At 41.6% G+C, this 19,357-nt stretch overlaps 1 protein-coding gene across 1 annotated transcript in view; it reads left to right on the forward strand.

Annotated features, from left to right (window-relative positions):
* The first annotated feature begins 3,275 nt into the window (after window positions 1–3,275).
* The window catches only part of CAMK4 (calcium/calmodulin dependent protein kinase IV), a 131,013-nt gene continuing 114,931 nt past the window's right edge, over window positions 3,276–19,357 (forward strand). Inside the window, exons 1-2 of the mRNA XM_051643336.1 lie at window positions 3,276–3,304; window positions 3,929–4,136. Coding sequence (XP_051499296.1) covers window positions 3,970–4,136 — 167 coding nt within the window. The 5' untranslated portion in view covers window positions 3,276–3,304; window positions 3,929–3,969. The remainder of the gene's footprint in view (window positions 3,305–3,928; window positions 4,137–19,357) is intronic.

A 19,357-nucleotide genomic window follows, 5' to 3' on the forward strand; every position in this document is an offset into this window, starting at 1 on the left:
CATGAAAGACGGTAAGTTAAGAGACTGTGATAAACTCATTCCATACAAGTAATGAGGTTTCCTCTACAAAAATAAAAAAACATAGAAATTAGGAGAAGGTTTTGGCATTCTTAACTGACAGGCATTCAGTGGAAGCTTGCACAGTCATCCAGAGGTTACTGGAAGCTGAGTACAAGTTGAAAGATGTTATGGAAAATAAAATGTAATGCAAGGCTTTGTAGTCAACAAGGAAAATCAGTGACAGGACAGGGAAGAGAAATCTTTTGGGGTTTACCCTGATCTGAACTTCTTTGACTTATATGTGACACGGTTTTAGTAACTTCTGCCCCAGAAGACCTAAATATCAGGTAAGCATCAGGTCTAGCAGATTTGCAAATGTGGAATCCATACTGGATCCTCTATGAAAAGAAGGAAACTCTAGTATCTGCGTATCATTTTGAGAGAAATGTTCTTTAATGGGGACAATACCAGGTAGCTTGTTTCTTATAGATGACACTACCTTTTCTACTATCTAGTACCTTTTTAATATATATTTTATTTTATTTTTTTAGATAACCCTGGTAAGTGTAGACTGCTTATACCTGATGCAGTGATGTCTACACAAAAGGACAAGAGCATTCATGAAATGGGACCTCAGCAACTAACAGGGCAGGAAGATTACTATTCCCACCTCCGCCAACACATCAGATTAATGCTCTGCTTTGGGTTTAAATTTATAGGTGGCAGGAGACTGGCAGGAGGTTGGGAACCTCTTGTATATATTTTTTGTTCATAAAAACTTCTTCTTCTGCAAAAAATTACTGCCTCCTTGACCTTCCATTTTCTTCTGAGTTTGTATCCTGGGTTTGCTGACAGGGAAATTATGATAACTGCAGCTCCATATTAAAATATCACACACAGTAGGTCACCGATACATAAATGAAGGTTTATTAGTGGTTTAGTTTCATATCCCATAATGGTAATGCAAATCTTCACATCATTAATGTATGATTTCACTGCATGTTTGAAACGCTGTCTTTGATTTCCTGGAGACTGAGACTGCATGTCCTGATTCCATGCAGTGTGCAACCTGAAGACTTTCCTTAGCTCCTTATGAACATAATTGGATGCTGGTCTTTTAAAATTTTAAGGAAGTGGATCTCCTGGAGAATAAGGTCCAGCAAGTTTTCAAGTTGCCAGCATGGTGCAATCCAGCTCACTTTAAATCAGAGTTTTAAGGAAAGTCAAATGCCTTTCCCACAGGTAGCTCAGTAGAAAAATAAATAATAAAAATAATAATAAATAATAATAATAATAAATAATAATAATATTCCCTGGTGCTACATCATTCATCAAAGAGCATGAGAGCAGAGCTCATGGTAAGCCTATCTAGATCTTCTGAGATATGAAACCAAGGAAAGGTAACTGGATAAACATAATCTTACTAAAATAATTGTTACAAAACCCCCACCACACAGCAATATGTGTGCCCTTTGGTTACAGAGTATGCCACTGTCTATCTAAGTGTGCTGATTGGCATTTTGTGTTTGTGTGATTGTCATCGTCAGTGACCATTTTTCCTCCCAGAAGATGCTGTTAGAAAAGTCATAAGAGGAAAAAATGTCACCTAGCAACCAAAGCTTTATGAAGAAAAGTTCCGAACCGACCAGCAGAGACAGAGTGAGCTGGTGAGCCGGGAGGAGGCATGGGAAGCAGTGAAAAGGCTGCTTGTTTGCTGCTCTGGTGCTGATCTCAGCCCTGCTAACGGTATGTGCTCGGGGCACAAAGCTCTTCTCAAAGGAAGTTCGGAGTTCCTGTCAAACTGGCTTGCCTGGAACATGGTTTACAAAATAGGGCTTTGGGTTACTTTTCCCTGACTTTCAAATACGGATTTGAAAATAATAAAATCTCAAATAATTATGAGGATCTACTCTTTAAAACGGCAAAAAGTAAATCTGAAAGATCACAATCTTCCTTTTATCTATCCCATTTACCACTAACAAAGTCCAGATTAGTAGGTGTTTTTTTCTGTTAAGCAGAAACTAGCATTTCTTTTTTAAGGTCTTTGTGAAATTAAGAGATTCACAGTTAAGATTACTTTCCCTTTCTGCATACTGCAAGGAAGCTGGGGAAGAGTGACAGACCGACTTGTTTACTTGCTTATGAAGGGGAAACAAAACATCTTGTAAAACATTAACACACATGAATTACCACAAAACTGAAGAAAATAATATGCTTTTTCTGAGCAAGGAATACAATGTTTTAAAGCAGGCTAGTGGATTGCGTTTGAAAATCAGAGTGCAATACTTCTTCCACTTTCTGCTGCACAGGCTTGCACATGGTCCATTTTACCTCCTGCCTGTGCTCGCATGACAGTACGAGTGGGTGTAATAGCACGGACAGGATGTGAGTAGGATTGATCTGGCACACTATGCATGCGAGGCACACACAACTGCTGTTTTATTTCACCACTACACCAACTGAAACTGCCCTTATATAGACCCTTCTGGCTAAGCTTTTTACTGTCAGGGATACAATATATACTTTATTATAATTGCACACATTTCATAGCCTGCAGATTTCCTAACCTGTTAGGAGTGGCACTGCAGCATGGCAATGTTATTCCCTTAAGGCTTCTTTTAGTCCTGCGGTGGGAAGGTATGCGATACATTTTGGATTTTTGCAGTCATGTCTGAACACTGGTCAGCCTCTTTCCTACTGCTATTTGTCTTGCTCCACACCGTCCTCCCCAAACGCAGAGAGCAGTGCCGAACTCCTGTCTTGCACCCCGGTAACCGATCCCAGCTCTGGAGTCGGCAAAATGGTGCAGCATGACGGGGTGGAGCCCATCCTCGCCACGGGCTGCGCATCCTTCCCGGCCCATCGCCGCCCGCTCCAGCTCAGGCCGCCCGAGCCCCGCAAAATCCGCAGCGCTCCCTCCATATCGGGATGCTCTTTCTCCCTTGGTGAAGCTGTCCCCCCGGGGCGCTCGGTCCCGCCGCTCCCGGTGACGGCTTGTGCCAGGCTGCTCTCGGTCAGCTCGCAGGGCGCCCGCCGTGCGGGGCCAGCACCGGGGCTCGCTGCCCGCAGCGCGGGAGCGCCCACGGCCCCGCGGCAGGCGGCTGCCGGCAGCCCCGTCCCGCCGGGCTGCGGAGGGCGGCGCAACCCCCGCCGGGGGCGGCTCCTGCGCCGCGGAGGCGGCCGCTGTGCCCGCCCTGCCCCGCCGGCGGCGCCGGGCCAGCCCACGCGTGTGGCGCCGCTGCTGGGGAGCGGCCGCGGGGACCGGCCGCCGCTGCTCCTGCCCGGCCTGCCCGGCCCGGCGGAGGTGAAGGCGAGCGACGGAGGGAGGGAGGAAAAGAAGGGAAGGGAAGGGAAGGGAAGGGAAGGGAAGGGAAGGGAAGGGAAGGGAAGGGAAGGGAAGGGAAGGGAAGGGAAGGGAAGGGAAGGGAAGGGAAGGGAAGGGAAGGGAAGGGAAGGGAAGGGAAGGGAAGGGGATGGGAAGGGAAGGGAAGGGAAGGGAAGGGAAGGGAAGGGAAGGGAAGGGAAGGGAAGGGAAGGGAAGGGAAGGGAAGGGAAGGGAAGGGAAGGGAAGGGAAGGGGATGGGAAGGGAAGGGAAGGAGAAGGGAAAGGAAAGGGGAAAAGGAAAGGGAAAAGGAAAAGGAAAGGGAGGGAAAGGGAGAGGAAATGGAAAGGGAAAGGGAAGGGGAAAGGGAAAGAGAGAAGGGAGGGAGGGAAGAAGGGAGAGAGGAAGGAAGGAAGGAAGGAAGGAAGGAAGGAAGGAAGGAAGGAAGGAAGGAAGGAAGGAAGGAAGGAAGGAAGGAAGGAAGGAAGGAAGGAAGGAAGGAAGGAAGGAAGGAGAAGGGAGGGAGGGAGGGAGGGAGGGAGGGAAGGAAGGAAGAAGGAAAGTGAGGTGAGGTGCCAGCCACCTTGTCGCTCTGCTTTCTGCAGCCAGTCCTGAGGAGGGGACAGACCCCGGTAGGAGTTCCACCATGCTGAAAGTCACCATGCCCTCCTCCTCATCGTCATCCTCATCCTCCTCCTCCTCTGGCTCCTCCGCTGCCGGGCGCCCCGGAACCGCTGCGCCCGACTACTGGATCGACGGCTCCAACAAAGACACCCTGGCCCACTATTTCGAGCTGGAGTCCGAGCTGGGACGGTGAGAGGGCGCCGGGCCGGGCCGGGTGGCGGCGGAGCCGGGGCTGTCGGGTGGCCGGGGCTGCATCTCCCTTCCTGCCCGTCCTGCGTCGCGGTGCCGAGAGCAGCAACACTTTGGTTTGTGTGAATGGCATGCGGAGCGCGTGCTGGCTTTCAAGACATGTGGTGTTTCGAGAAAAAAAGTTACCTTCCGGGGTCCTGGCGGTGCAAATCCCCAGAAAAAACAAGTGAACCCTGCTGACCACGGGCAGCTTTGCAGTAGTCAGGTTACCTGTGTATTGACAGACGCCAGACCTAATACTCTGTCGGTTGAAGGGTCGACATGACTTGGAAGGTACTGAAATGCCAGCTTCTCTGCAGCCACACTTCATACAAGTCCTTTTATCGTTATTGTCATCACCAGCACCTTTAGACCTTGCAATGACAGAATCCCCACCCGAGAGAGGAGTCTGTGAATAGGCCTCTATAAGGAGGATCTTTACATTGGAGTGCAGTGCAGATGAGTGAGCTGGTGTGTGTTCATTCATTCAATCTGCACTATTGCCCTGGTGCTTCTGCCCGGGAGCTTAAACACCCAAGTGTTGGGTTTTTTCAAAACTGAAGTTCAGTGTAAGGTGCTGTTGCTTATAGTTAAGGTGCAATTTTTACTCTCTAAATACAACTGTTGGTTTATGTTGTATTTGGTAGAAAACAATATGTAAAAAAAGAAAAGTAGAAAATGACAGCTCTGTTGCGGGTTTTCAGTAGATAACTTAAATCTGTAAGTCAGCAGGTAACAAACAGCAATTGTTAATTTTGCCACCAATAGAGTATTACAATCCCGTATGAGTGTGGGAAATTAGCAATTAATAATAGGGTTGCCTTGGTACAGTATTTTTTCAGAAAGAGCTTACAATGGAAGTTATTCCTAATAAGCCTGCCCGTGGGTGCTGTACTGTAACTGATAGGGGCAGGAAAGGCTGTAGAATACACTGTAGTATCATTCTTGGCTTGCTTGTTAGGTCCTAAGCATCTGCTGCTGTCTTTGTGCTGTTACTGCTCTTATGCCAGACAGATTTAAATAGGCGTAGTTTTATGTATACTTATCATGTTTTGACCCCTGTGTAGAAATGTAAAGCAGGAAATACTGTTGTAGCTGTTCTGTGTCTGGAGTTGACCAAAACTGAGTGTGTATGGCTGAGTAACATCAGTTGATACCAACTGTGTCACTTGGATTAGTACTGTTATATCTGGACTGCCTGGAATTTTTACAGCATGTGTGCTAGTGGCTGTGGGCTTAGTTTAAGGATAGGCTGTATTGGTGATACATCATGGGAATATTGTGTAGCTTGGAAAGGGGTTTTAAAATCCGAGGAAGGAAGAGTTAATGAAAGCTGAGGTGCAGTGGGTTTTTCTATCTGGCAAGTTGAGAGAGTAGATGCTGAAAATCTAACAAAAAAATTTAATAAGGAAGATAACCTTACCCACTGGTTGGAAATGTGAGCCACTAAGTCTGCTCTGCTGTGGATAGATCTAGGAAATAAGATTTAAAACAAAAAGAAAGAAAACAGGAGATAAGAAGCAAAGACCAACTGTGAGGTAAGAAAAGTACATGCTCCAAGGGAAAATTGTATACATAGGCAGGGCCCTAATTTTAAGATCCTTTCAGAGCAGGTGTTCTGACTGCTACTGCTTATCTCAGACCTCCTCTGATAACCCAGGTATATCTTAGGAAATCTATAAGTGAGATCCACCAGTCCCTCTAGGTTCCAGAGTGTAATATAAAACTGTATTGTTTTCTCTTGGTAAGCTTGTCTCCTGCCTTTTAATTCTGGAGATGAGTGTGTCTACAAAAAAATGTTCATTGCTTAGGTTAGTGGTGGTGAAAGTATATCAGGTGAGGCTTCAAAATGTGGGTACGTGATCTCTTTAGATGCAGAAAATCAAAATAACATATTAAAGTAATCAACAGGAGACACTATCCTAAAATATCTTTAACAAATAGAGGATTGGAAGATGTCTGTTGTCAGACTGTGAAAAGCTGCCTTTGGACAGCTGTTGACAAGTATGGGAAATTCCTTTGGAAGGAGTGCACTTTCTGCATAGTATGTCTGGCAAATACCTAAGATGTCCTAGTCAGTAGTTCTTGCTTGTACGTCCAGCTAAGGAGCCATGGGAGAAAAGGGGAAAGGTGCTGCTAGCGAGAAAAAACATAAATGCCTAAAAGCTTGGGTGGGAGTAAACAGTTGTCTTTCCACAAGTGAAGTTCCACAGAGATCAGTTCAGGTGTCTGTGCTGCTCAACATGCTCATAAATTAAGGCAATGAACAGTGATATTTGCAGGTCCTACAAAATAACTGAGGATTTTGGAGACACCATTGCTTACGAGGAATTGCAGGAAGATCTGATCGGACTGATAGGGCATTTAAATGGAGGATGAAATTCAGCTTAGATAAATAAAATTGGGGTGGAGGAGAACCACTTGGCTGTTTTTTTCCCCTGGTAAATCCTATAGTGAGGTTATGATAAAAATTTCTGGAAACACGTGTGGTGTGGTGGAACACCTGGTTAGAGGTGCTTGTTTGCTGTTTTCCTGGATGCAGGCTCTGCAGGGCATCTGACAAAGCTAGCAAGTAAAAAATGAAGCTCAAGAGCTCTGCTCATTTCAGCACAATGTGAACTTAAGCGGTGGTTCTTCTGGCAATGTATGCTGTAGATGGTGAAAACTTACATGGGTTTGGTGGGCCCATGGCAAATTTACAATCAGGAAATTAATGAAGACTGATTAAACATGAAGATGCTAACTACTGAACTGCAGATTGCAGATCTATTAAATGGTCAAAAGCAGCTGGAAGTATTTCCAACCAAATTCTTAGGTCTTTCTTTTGGTTTCAAAGGTTGAAAAAAATTAAATTTTTAAAAAATAATAATAGTAAAAAATAACAGCAACAATAATGTCAATAATAACAGTTATAGTAATAACAATATTAACAATAATAACAATAAAAATAACAATAATAATTTTTAAAAATAACCCAGAAAAGTTACAGGCATTTTTATTTGTGTAAGAATGATAATAAGGATTTTCCAAGGTTACCTTTTCCTTCATGGGCAGTCTTTCAATTGTGTGATCCTTTCTGAGAACCTGTAACTGAAAGGCACTCAGTACTTGCAACTCATCTTGAATTGACAGTGTGAGCTGAATCATAGGTGGTTTCTCCTCTTGAGTTCTGAGCTCAGAGAGTTTATATTCTGCATGTTGTATGAACTCAGGGTTTCAGTGCACTGAATGGTGTCTTACTCTGTCAATCCTATTTATGAGCGTTGTCGTAGTAGTATCTACTTTTGTAATGGCAGTAGTAGATTAAATCAGGTAACTCCTTTGTATAATTTTATAGAAATTGATTATTTTTGCACTTGATGCTTTGAAGTTCAAACAGTTTATGCTTTGAAAGTATGCCAGTTATTTCTCCTTCATTAAAAAGGGGGCCTTTCTTCTGTTCATCTCAAGCGTCATTTGTTACACAGACTTTGCCATGTTTATTTTGAAAATCAGTTGCTAATTTTGCTTTTGACTGCCTTTAAAGTAGGTCACTCCCTCCTTCAGTAACACTTGTGCATACTTGCTGGTGACTTTTAGGATTTTCCAAATAGTTGAAAGCATGCTGCTGACAGTGCATGGTGCTAGCTGTCTGAGTGTGCGTGTGGAGTGCTTAACTGAACCAGGATGAGAATTTGAGCAGAAACTGCCTGTGTAGATTTGCCTCTCAAAATCGCATCGTGCCATGAACTGCAGCTTGCTCATTACCCTCATACTGTCAGGCAAGCAGCAAGCTTTTTCATGCTTGCAGTTCCTGCTGATAGAGAAGGTTGTTGAAGAGGGGGTTCAGAGGCCTTGTTTAGGACTGTTATGATTAGGGATGTTGGACCTTGCATTGAGGTGGGAAGATTAAGAGATACAGAGAGCATGATGTCCTTTTGGTGCTGGCCAAGGTGGCAGGTGGGTGTAGAAAATGGTCTTCATGCATTGCACCAGATGGCATAGCCCTAGTGGAAGACTTTAACTTCCTTTTCCTCTTGAAGTGGTTCTGTCCACCTCATCTTTCCCTTTGAAAAATATCCTAAGCATTTGACTGCAGGCTGTGCTATGGTGAATGCACACTTTGCTCCTTCTGCTGAAGCAGTTTTGTTGTGGAGAAAACAATCCCAACGCTAAATTGGCCAGAAAGACGTTTGTTAAGGAAGGTGATGCTCTAAGGGGGAGGAAGTCATGAGGGAGTAATGCATAAAACTTAGTAACAAGCAATTAATGTTTTCTGTGGAAGCTCTAAAGCTTCTTAACCCAGTGTTCCAGATTAAATTCCTTTCTTGGGTACCAGGAACCAGAATTTGCAATGTATAGCCTGTGTGAGTATTTTCTTCACTTTCATCTGGTTCAGTTCAACAACTGGTAGATTCAGAATTACAAACTTGGTGTTGAAAAAGCAAGCACCTGTGCTGGTTTTAACTTGGATCGACAGCGACTTTCATGAAACAAATGTCCCAATTATCCCCTTTCACTGTGCTTTGTTGTGCATCGAGTGGCATTCCTGGACTCTCCAGGGCAGACTGAGTGTAACTGAACCAGAAGATGCAGTTCAGAAGCGCTTAATCCACTCTAGCCTTTTTGGACATAGTTGTTGAACAGGACCGGATCAGAGGCCATCTGACACAAAAGGTTTGTGGGTTAGTATCAGCATGCTGCAATCACCTCTAACCCTGGTGTACTCCTACTGCATTGCACTAACTGCTAGTGCATACCTAGATTGTGTCCTAGTGATACTGTATTTGAATATAACTGAAATTAATCTGCAAGTTGATTAATAGGATGCTTGTGATACCATACATTCAACATAATGCTCAGGCCACTGTCTCTCTGCTCAGGCATTAAATAACTTGGAAGTTAAAGGGAATACATATTATATAAATCAAAATTCAGGACTTAGAGTGGGGAGTGAAAGAGTAGTTCTTGCAAAGCACTGCATTATTTCTGTACTTATATTAGTCTATGTCCTCAATGCATTGTTCTGTCAATAAACTGAGTCTTTACCTTTTTTCTATAAAAGTGCAGGAGCAGTTTTGAATAGCTGGAATGAACAGGTGATAATTCTGTGTAATTTTCACATCTTTCTTGTACTTAAAAAAGAGTTATTAATAATGGAAAATGATACTAGAGAAATGTTATTTATTTTCAAGTTATTTCTTCTGACATAGGTTTTAGTTACCTTTTTAATTAAAAAAAATATTTCTAATGGAGAAAATTAGTAACTCTTTAAGTACTCTGAAGAATGCTGAGAACTGTTTTTGCACATAGAGCTTTTAGGAGTTGAAAGTAATGGCATTATTTGTGCTAACACAAGAATTAAATTGAAAAACATTGCAGTAGCAAGTGGTCATATACATCAAAATCTTTCCTTTGGTTTGTTACAGAGACAGTATATTTGAAACTAAGTATTTTCAAATTCAGTTGAAAACACTTCCTGAAGTTGTGTAATAAGCCTGTATGATTGTTGTGAATTGGACAAGAGAACAGGCAAGATGTGTATGGACAGATCAAGATTTATTGCATGTAATGTTGAGGTCTTAACTCCTTAAAGTAGAAGGCACACGTACAGTCAAACTGTAGGGAAACTGGAAGATCAGAACAGAAGCTGGAGTTTGAAAGCAAAAGGTATCTTAACAATGAAATTTACTACTTGTAGTTAGATCAAACAATAAAGGTTAATCAATAAAATGTTGGCAACTTACTTATTATTAAGTTTTATACTAGGCCTAGAGTATTAATTACCAATTGTAAAGGAGTCTATAATTTTAAAACTTAATGATGAAAATTACTTAAGGTTAAGTTTGCTAATAATAAAGGATTTAGTATCTCTCACCCTTGCCTGGCTGCAGCTGGGTGTCCCTGGGTGGGTCTTAATTATTGAGAATTAATCTCTCTGGCAGGTGTTCCTGCTGGAGAGGAGAAAGTCCCGCAACCTCCTCTGAAAATGTACAGGAAGTCCCCATGATGAAAGATGGAACTAGGCTTTTATAGGATAAAGTGACTGGTGTCATTTAACCATTTAGCCGTATCTCCAAAATCTCTCAAGAAAGAAAGGAAAATAGTGGAAAAGAACATGAAGGCCCTCTTTCACTGAGCAAAGTCTTTTGTTTATCCGTTCATTCTTACTTTATCTCTGTTTCAGGCCCAGTTGTGGCTGGGCAGGGCTTCATGTCAACACCAGAGAGCAGCTGATGTTATGAACGTCAACTTGGCCCCTTTTGTACCTTTCAATATTGTTACCAGCTCTGGGTTTGCTAGGCTGTTTCCTTTCTCATGGGATCTTTCCACTCCCAGCCTGGGCCTGTAAAACTGAGAGACAAAAGCAGTTGAATCATAGAGTGAAAATGAGGCAGGCATATTGAGAGATGGAGTGTCTGGCTGCAGTGAGTCTGGGTGGAGGGTGGGTAAGTGTACCTAAGCCCTGTGGTATGAGAAGCAAATACATGTTCTTTCAGCTGTGTGTTGAGGTCCAAGTGTGCATGGTATTGTCTAAGTGATTGTAATGGACGGTTTCATAGGCAGAAATCTGCCTGCAACAAATATTTAAATGCTTGCTAACGTAGCATATACCCACATTTTAAATGTCCACCAGTTATGAACAGTGATTAGTGAAAAAACAGTGTTTACTGTGGCATGTGCCCCATCTGTGGAAGTCACAGAATCACAGAATCATCCTGGTTGGAGAAGACCTTGATCATCAAGGACAACCGTAACCTAAATCTACCTGTTCAGTGCTTAAAACATGTCCCTAGGCACCACATCTATATTTCTTTTAAACACTTCCAGGGATGGTGACTCCACCGCCTCCCTGGGCAGCCTATTCCACTGTCCAATCACTCTTTTGGTAAGGAAATTCTTTCTAATATCCAGTCTAAACCTCCCCGGCCCAGCTTCAGGCCATTTCCTCTGTTCCTGTCATTATTAACTTGAGAGAAGAGGCCAATTCCCGCCTCCCTACAACCTCCTTTCAGGTAGTTGGAGAGAGCATTGAGGTCTCCCCTCAGCTTCCTCTTCAAACTAAACAATCCCAGTTTCTTCAGCCTCTCCTCATTGGGCTTATTCTCCAGACCTTTCACCAGCTTGGCAGCTCTCCTCTGGTCACACTCCAGCAACTCGACATCCTTCCTGTAGTGAGGGGCCCAGAACTGCACACAGCGCTCAAGGTGTGGTCTCACCAGTGCTGAGTACAGGGGCATGATCACTTCCCTACTCCTGCTGGCCACACTATTCCTGATGCAGGCCAGGATGCTGTTGGCCTTCTTGGCCACCTGGGCACACTGCTGGCTCATCGTAAGTCAGCTGTCAACCAGCACCCCCAGGTCCTCCTCCAAAATGCAGCTTTCCAACCACTCATCCCCAAGCCTGCAGCTTTCCTTGAGGTTGTTGTGACTGAAGTCACAAGTGCTTGATAGGGAGGGCTAGCTATCCTCTTCAGTCAGTCAGATCAGAGAAGTTTTGTCTTTCTGAATATTGTCTGAGAAGGTAAATGGGAAATAAAAAAATAGTCATCCTTTAGTTTTGCTTAAAATCCAAAAAACTGAGCTGGCTTTATCTCGGTAAACCTGAATAATTTTTCTGTTGTGTTCTGCTAGCTAGAAGGTTGTTGAGGCTTCAGGAAAGCCATCCTCTGCCCCTGCACGTTGTGCAGGAAAAAAAGTGCAAAGTTGAGTAGTATTTTCATCCATGTATTACAATGTATATGAACCATTTAGTAAGAGTTGAGAGTGCATAAAAAGAAAGAACATGTACTCCCTTATGCTTTACAATGAAGCAGAATTTAAACATATAAATTTGGATATTTGCTGTTAACTTCCTTGATTAGGTATTCTGTGTTTCATCTCTTCTCAATATAGCAGACCTTTATTATCTGAACAATCAATCATTTCACAAGGGGTATTTATTTTACAGTTCAGTAATGTTCATTCTGAGAAAGAATACCCAAATTTTCTGGATATTTCCCAATGGTGATGCTGATTTTGGTATTTGATTCTTCTAATGTCTTTTTTTTCAATATTTATGTTTTCCTTATCTCCTCCATTTAAAAATCTGGGTAAGAATACAGCTTTTACAACCAGTCATTGACACCTTGGAAACATTCCTGCGTTTGTTGATAGTTGTCTTCCTTTTGGCCTTGCATGGTCCTAAGACAGTCAGTAGTAACCAGAAACTGCATTTTAACTCACTGTTTTTAAAAACTAAACTTATCACTAATTTATGAGGAATTATTTTCTTTTTCTTCTGTGTTCTCTGGATTCTGAACTAGCAGCTCTGTGAAATCTGAGCTGGCAAATCACTAGGAATTTAATTTGGGAATGTTTGTGTTGCGGAAGCATATTGTTTTCTTGGCACTTTTGCCTTACTTTGTATCTCAGCATCAAGAAAAGTCTTTCAAGAGTGACCTCTCTTTTGGCAAAAGTGCACAGGATGTGTTTTCCCAGAGTCTGTTTTAGCTTTTAAACCTTTGGAAACTCATACAAACAGAGGAAGAAAAGTACACTTCCTTGCAGTCCTTCCATGACTGCAGTTTGTTACCTGTGATGCTTTACTGGCTCTTTCTGACCCTTGTGAGAGGGTTCGTAGCAAAAGGTTCTGCTCAGAATGGTATCTTGGCTAGCAGCATGTTTTGGAGCTGCCCAAATGTACTGTGACTGCTGGGGATTACACATATTAAGGACAGGTTGACATTTTTCTTGAGTTTACTGGAGTGTGTAGGAAGGTTGTGGGTCATGCATATGGAAGCCTATTTCTTTTTTCCTGGTTAGCTGTGTTTTTTAAAAATCTGTTAGCATGATGCAATTGGAGGGAGCATTGAGGATCAGCTATCCAAGACTACTTCTGAATGTGGGGCTTTTTATCAACATACACATTTTATGTGCTCAATTTCTTAGACTATGTAATGTTTAAAATAGAAAGGTGGAGTAGCAGTGATACAGTAACATTGCAAGTGCATCTTTTGGTTATAGAATTAATGCAAAAACAATGTTGTTACTGTCAGATTACTGTCAGGTAAAACACATGGACTATGGGGGCCATCAGTGCTTTACATCTCTTGCCCTCAGGTTGCTGAGGTGTTGTTGCTTTCCTTGAAAAGTGATTCTAAGTTAGGAGGCCCTACAGCAATATGAAAGGAACTTTGAAAGGAACCATTCAATCTGTCACAACTAAAGCTTTTGTTTCTTTGAATTTCATGTGCAGGGAGTAACAGGAGAGAAATTATTTGGCGTAAACCACCAAATTACATGGTTGGAACTCTATGCTAATTCTGACATAAGTAAAGCAACCATCTGGACAACATAATTCTGCAGATTAGAAATTGTCCTCCTTTGACAGATGCAGTTATCCGTGTTAGAACCCAAGAACCATCAGATGTAAAAGAAAAGACAGGGAAAATGGGAACCTCTTTGAGGGGGGAAAAATAATTATAAAACACACTGCCCTTTGACAGGTTACCATCTATTTATCACGGCTTTTTTTTTTTTTTTTTTTGGTTTTGTTTTGTTTTTTTTGTGGGGGTTGGGGAGAAGGATGAAGCAGTGATAAAAGCAAGTCCAAGTTACAGAATGCAAAAACCAACAGGATTTTAAGCCCTTCAACAAATGTATAGTCAGTGCTCCAGTGCATGCCTCTCTGTGAGCATACATATGCCATGGATAAGATGCCAGAACTGCAGCTTGGCCTCAGAACTGATGTCATCCTCACAGTCCTTTTCCCTCAAACACTCTTCACTAGAAACATGTGATGCATCTCTTCCCGGCCTCTCTTCAGGCGTTGTGAAAAAAACACAGTTGCTTGGGTTTAAGGAAGAGACATCATTCTAAAATAGGCCTCCTCTCCTACCTGTATTTTTTCCTTTTTGCAAGTATTCGCAGTTTCTTCTGAGTTCAGATCATCATAAACACACCGATATTGTTATTTATTTGCAGTCTTTTGATCTTTAAAACATACTCATATCTGCCAGGTTCACTGCCTTTGGGAACTGATACTGCATCTTAAAGTACTTAATTGATTATGGTTTTATTCATGAAGATGACCCTATTTGCTCCACAGATTTAGAAGAGCTGAATACTGCATAAACAACAATCTTCCACAAATGTCATGATTTTATGTTTTCAAATGAAGCAGTTTGCTAATGAATCCTGTGACTGAAGGATCTGTCAATCAAATCAGTTGCTACTAATTGTGAACTGCTTGTTGACATTTGTGAATTTTTGTAAAAACTCAAACGCTGACATTAGTAGATAACAAACTAATGTAAAGAAGCTGGGATGAGCTTAGAAATGAAATGCAGGTATTCCGATTTAATCTAAAGTAATTAGTTCCAGTGAGGAATTTTGCACTCATGAATGAATGAAAAGAGTGAGATCTTCATGAATATCAATGGTAAGTCTGGTATTATCTTAAAGTACTTCTGAAATAATACTGATACTGGTTTTCCTTTAAATAATCCTTGTCAATGAAGACATACTGACAGTACCAAAGAATGTGCCATGTGATTTTTATTTTGTGTTTATCTGTAAAAAATTTAATACTGTGTTGAAAGGAGTGGACTTTCATATACCTTCAATGGAAGGCTGACCATAAATTGTGCAACTCTCAGTTGATAGTGAGACCTTCTAGCTGCTTCTATTATTTGTAAATTAGCTGTTTGAATTTTATTCAAACTTGAGGAAGTACCTCTTTCAGATCTTCTGTGTATGTACAGATTCTCTGCATGTGCAAGATAGTGTTTGCTGTTTCTGATTAAGTATCCTGAGCCAGTCTAACATTGTGGACCAATGAGTGAGTTTTAACAACATGATTTGGGCCACGAGTTATTTCAGGTTTTTTTGATTCTTCTTCTTTAACATGGTGGTACTACATTGTTTTATACTTTTGCAGAGGAAATTTCTGTCTTGTTAAGGATGATGCATCTCCAGGATAAAGTCTGCAGTCTGCCATGGATGGGTACTGATTTTTCCTTTTTTTTTTGTTTGTTTGTTTCTTTTCTTAGACTATTGATATATTTTCTATATTAATGAACCACAATTTTGATCTGGTATCAGTGCTTGACAGATGTTGGTTTTCCTGATGGAGAACATTTGCTTGTTGGCATTCCTTATTGTGCAATACTGATTTGAAAAAACTAAACACAGAACCTACGGAGATCTCCATTGTTGTCATAATCTAAGTTCAGACCCCTGTAAGATACATGCCCATGAATGCTTTTACCTGCTGTCTTCATTGGATGCCCCCCTCCACCCTGCCTTGTGCTGTAGGGGAAGCGAGTGATCCATCTCTCTACATCCTCTTCAGACCCTCATGATTTTCTGGCTGATACGCTTAGTAAAATTAAAAAGGGAAGGGCTGCAAAGCCAATTTTGTAATGCAAAGTAACACACTATGGTAAAGATACTGATGATAATTTAGGAAAATACTAATGATTTTGTTTAGTGACTAGGTTTGAGGTGATTAGATGAAGAAATATAATAAAGGTGGGTGGTTCCCCCTTGCTCTCCTCTCACCCTCCCTCTTCCCCTTTATTTTTTCTCTCTGGGATATTTTGCATTCTGATGGAAGCTGAAAATGCTTATGGGTCTCATTGTTCACATAACACACTTCTGTAAGCTAACTGACAGGGGATTAACTTCAGTTGAGAGAGGAAAACAGGTCTAGTCTTAACAAAATACTGTTATAACAGCAACTAACTGGTAATATTGGAGTAACACTTCTGGCACTAAAATAGCAATAATACAGTAATTTTGCTTGCTGCAGCACAGAGGAAGGCCTGTAGATTTATTGCATCTTGATTCGTCCTTCATAGCAATTTAATTCACAAATATCTTAACTGCAATCAAGAGAGAGTTTGGATTGGTAGTTGAAGTTAATACTCAATGAATGCTAACTGAGATCAGTAATCAATTGCTAGATAGGGTCAATGTGTAATGGAAAATGTGTAATGAGAGACTCTTAAAATTCACGGACATATTTTCTACTGTGATTCTCATAGAGATCAAAATGATCTCCATAATACCTCCTCAACAAATATGCTGAAAAATTATTTTTTGAATTTATATTCGAATCCAATCTCTATGCATAACTTATATCATCGATATTCAAAAGTAGATGGAGCAGGAATAAAACTGAGTGGAAAATGGTAATTTTGTTCACTGATACAAAAACTTGTTCATGGAGTTGGTATGATTGGCAGTAGCATGAAGAGAATTCTCTTCTATTTCCAGAGAATCATTTATTTCAAATATTGAAACAGCCTTGGTAATTTTCTCCTTCACTTTCTTCTCCTCTTTATCACAACAGTGTCTTTTTGACCATTTGGGTTTTCAGCTTGCTAGCTGAAATACAATAGCTCATGTTAAGTAATTTCAGCTGGTTTAGTCATAGAGAATCGTAGAATCATAGAGTAATAGAATCATAGAATGATTAAGGTTGGAAGGGACCTTAAAGATCATCAGGTTCCAACCTCCCTGCTATGAACAGGGATACCTCACACTAGACCAGGCTGCACAAAGCCTGATCCAGTCTGGCCTAAAACACCTCCAGGGATGCGGCTTCCACAGCCTCTGTAGGAAACCTATTCCAGTGCCTTTCTACCCTCATGGTGAAAAATTTCTTCCTGATGTCTAACTTAAATCTACCCTCTTTCAGCTTAAAACCCTTGTCCTACCACTACCCTCTCTGGTGAAGAGCCCCTCCCCAGCTTTCCTGTAGCCCCTTCAGATACTGGAAGGCCACTATAAGGTCTCCCTGGAGCCTTCTCTTCTCCAGGCTGAACAGCCCCAACTCTCAGCCTGTCTTCATAGCAGGGGTGCTCCAGCCCTTGGATCATCTTCGTGACCTTTCTCTGGACTCTCTCCAGCAGCTCCATGTCTTTCCTATACTCCAGAGCTGTACACAGTATTCTAGATGTGGTCTCACCAGAGCAGAGAATCACCTCTTTCAACTGCTGGCCACACGTCTTTTGTTGCAGCCCAGGACACAACTGGATCTCTGGGCTCCAGCACACACTGGCAGCTCGTGTCGAGCTTCTCATCTACTACCACCCCCAAGTCCTTCTCCTCAGGACTGCTCTCTAGCCATTCTACCCCCAGCCTGTATTTGTGCCTGGGGTTGTGCTGACCCAGGTGCAGGACCTTGCACTTGACCTTGGTGAACTTCATGAGGTTGGCATTGGCCCACATCTCCAGCCTGTCAAGGTCCCTCTGGATGGCATCCCTTCTCCCTAGGGTGTTGACACTTAAAGAGACCTCACTGAAGGAAAAAAAAAACAACAGTAAAAAGAAAATTGGCTTAAAGCAGAAGAGGTGTCAACTACTCCACATACCTTGGTATCATCAGCAAAATTGCACTCAATCCCATGTCTCCAACAAAGATGTCAAACAGCACTAGTCCCAGTACTGACTCCTGAGGGACACCACTCATCACCTGCCTCCATTTGGACATGGAGCCATTGACCATAACTCTCTGGGTGCAGCCATCCAGCCAATTACTTATCTACCAAGTGGTCTATCTGTCAAATCCATGTCTTGTCAGTTTGGAGACCAGGATGAGGTGTGGGACAGTGTCAAATGCCTTGCTTAAATCCAGATAAACAATGTCAGTTGCTCTGTCACCATCCACCATCTCTGTAGCCTTGTTGTAGAAGGCCACCAGATTGGCCAGGCATGATTTGCCCTTAGTGAAGCGATGTTGGCTGTCACCAATCACCTCCTTATTTCCCAAGTGCCTTAGAAGACTTCCCAGTAGAACCTGTTCCATGATCTTGCCAGGCACAGAGGTGAGTCTCTAGTTTCCCAGGTCTTCCTTTTTCCTGTTCTTAAAAAAAGGGACTGTGTTCCCTTTTTTCCAATCAGTGGGAACCTCACAAGACCGTCATGACCTCTCAAATATGATGGACAGAGGCTTAGCAACTGCATCTGCCAGCTGCCTCAGGACCTGTACACGGACCCCATCAGGTCCCATAGACTTGGGCACATTCAGGTTCTTTAGATGGTCACAAACCTGATCTGTACTAATCTCATTTTTATTGTTCTTCCAACTTTTATTAATTAAAAAATATTTTAACCTCTTCATGTTCTTTTTCTGCATAACTTTTGAAAAAATTAAAGGTTATTTGTGATGGAAATAATAATTTAGATTTATTTCTTTTGCAGATGACCATCTTAATTAGAGCTGGTGAAATGTATTCTTTAAATAAGGAGCCCAACAAATATTTCTGTCAGTCTCTATTGCCTGAACTTGTTAGATTTGGTATTTGTGATCAAATGCAGTAAATATTAATCAGATAGCCTGTTAAAATAGTTTACCATGGTGCTTCTTATCAACCGTGTGTTTTGACTGTACTGAATACATGCTAAGGCAATTTTATTGTTTTCCGTAGTCACAGCTGAAACAGAATAACAATGGTTAGCAAGATCTGTTAGTTATACACAGTGGCACGTGGCCAGTGGAAGACCATATTTCATGCTTGAGGGTTATGGCTGTGAAAGCTTAATTTTGTCCACATATTCATGTCTTTACAATAGTGAATTGGCAGATTTGAGAAACTGCAGAATTTCCAACCATTACTTTGGTGTTTGTTTTTGTTTTGAGCTAGGATGAGTTTTTGAAGTATTGGCATGATGTAGATAAGGGACAGTTTCACAGCATGGATTTTCTTTATAATTTTAAGTAAAAACTTGAAAACACTTTCAAATTTTATATTTTGTGCTAATTAAAGACATTCTTGACTCAAAGTAACCAAACTACAAGGACAAACTTATGTTTATATTTTACAGCGTGATGCTGTATGAGAGTTCTTAAGCAGGCCCCTCTCTTAACTTTTCACCTTTTGCCTATGGTTCCTGTTTGAATTGTATCTTGCATGTTACACCAAAAGGGATGCAGCTTTCATATTACATATTTCCCTACTGGAACATAAGGAGTTTGAAGAAGCTGTTGCTTGTTGTTTGTTTTTGTGTTTTTTTTTTTCTGTTAACTCCATTTATAAAAATCTCAAGACTTTTAAAATAAGAACAACAAACATTATTGTCTGGGACAGGATCACATTTGCCTTTCTCACAGCTGCTGTTTTGCTACTTTGTAGTTGTCTAGTTGCTTGTTGCCTGAACTGTATGTCTTAATTTTTCCTTCTGTCTTTGCAGTTGAGGAGATTTATATTTTAC

Source organism: Apus apus, chromosome Z (assembly GCF_020740795.1).
Source record: "Apus apus isolate bApuApu2 chromosome Z, bApuApu2.pri.cur, whole genome shotgun sequence".
NCBI classification, from domain to species: Eukaryota; Metazoa; Chordata; class Aves; order Apodiformes; family Apodidae; genus Apus; species Apus apus.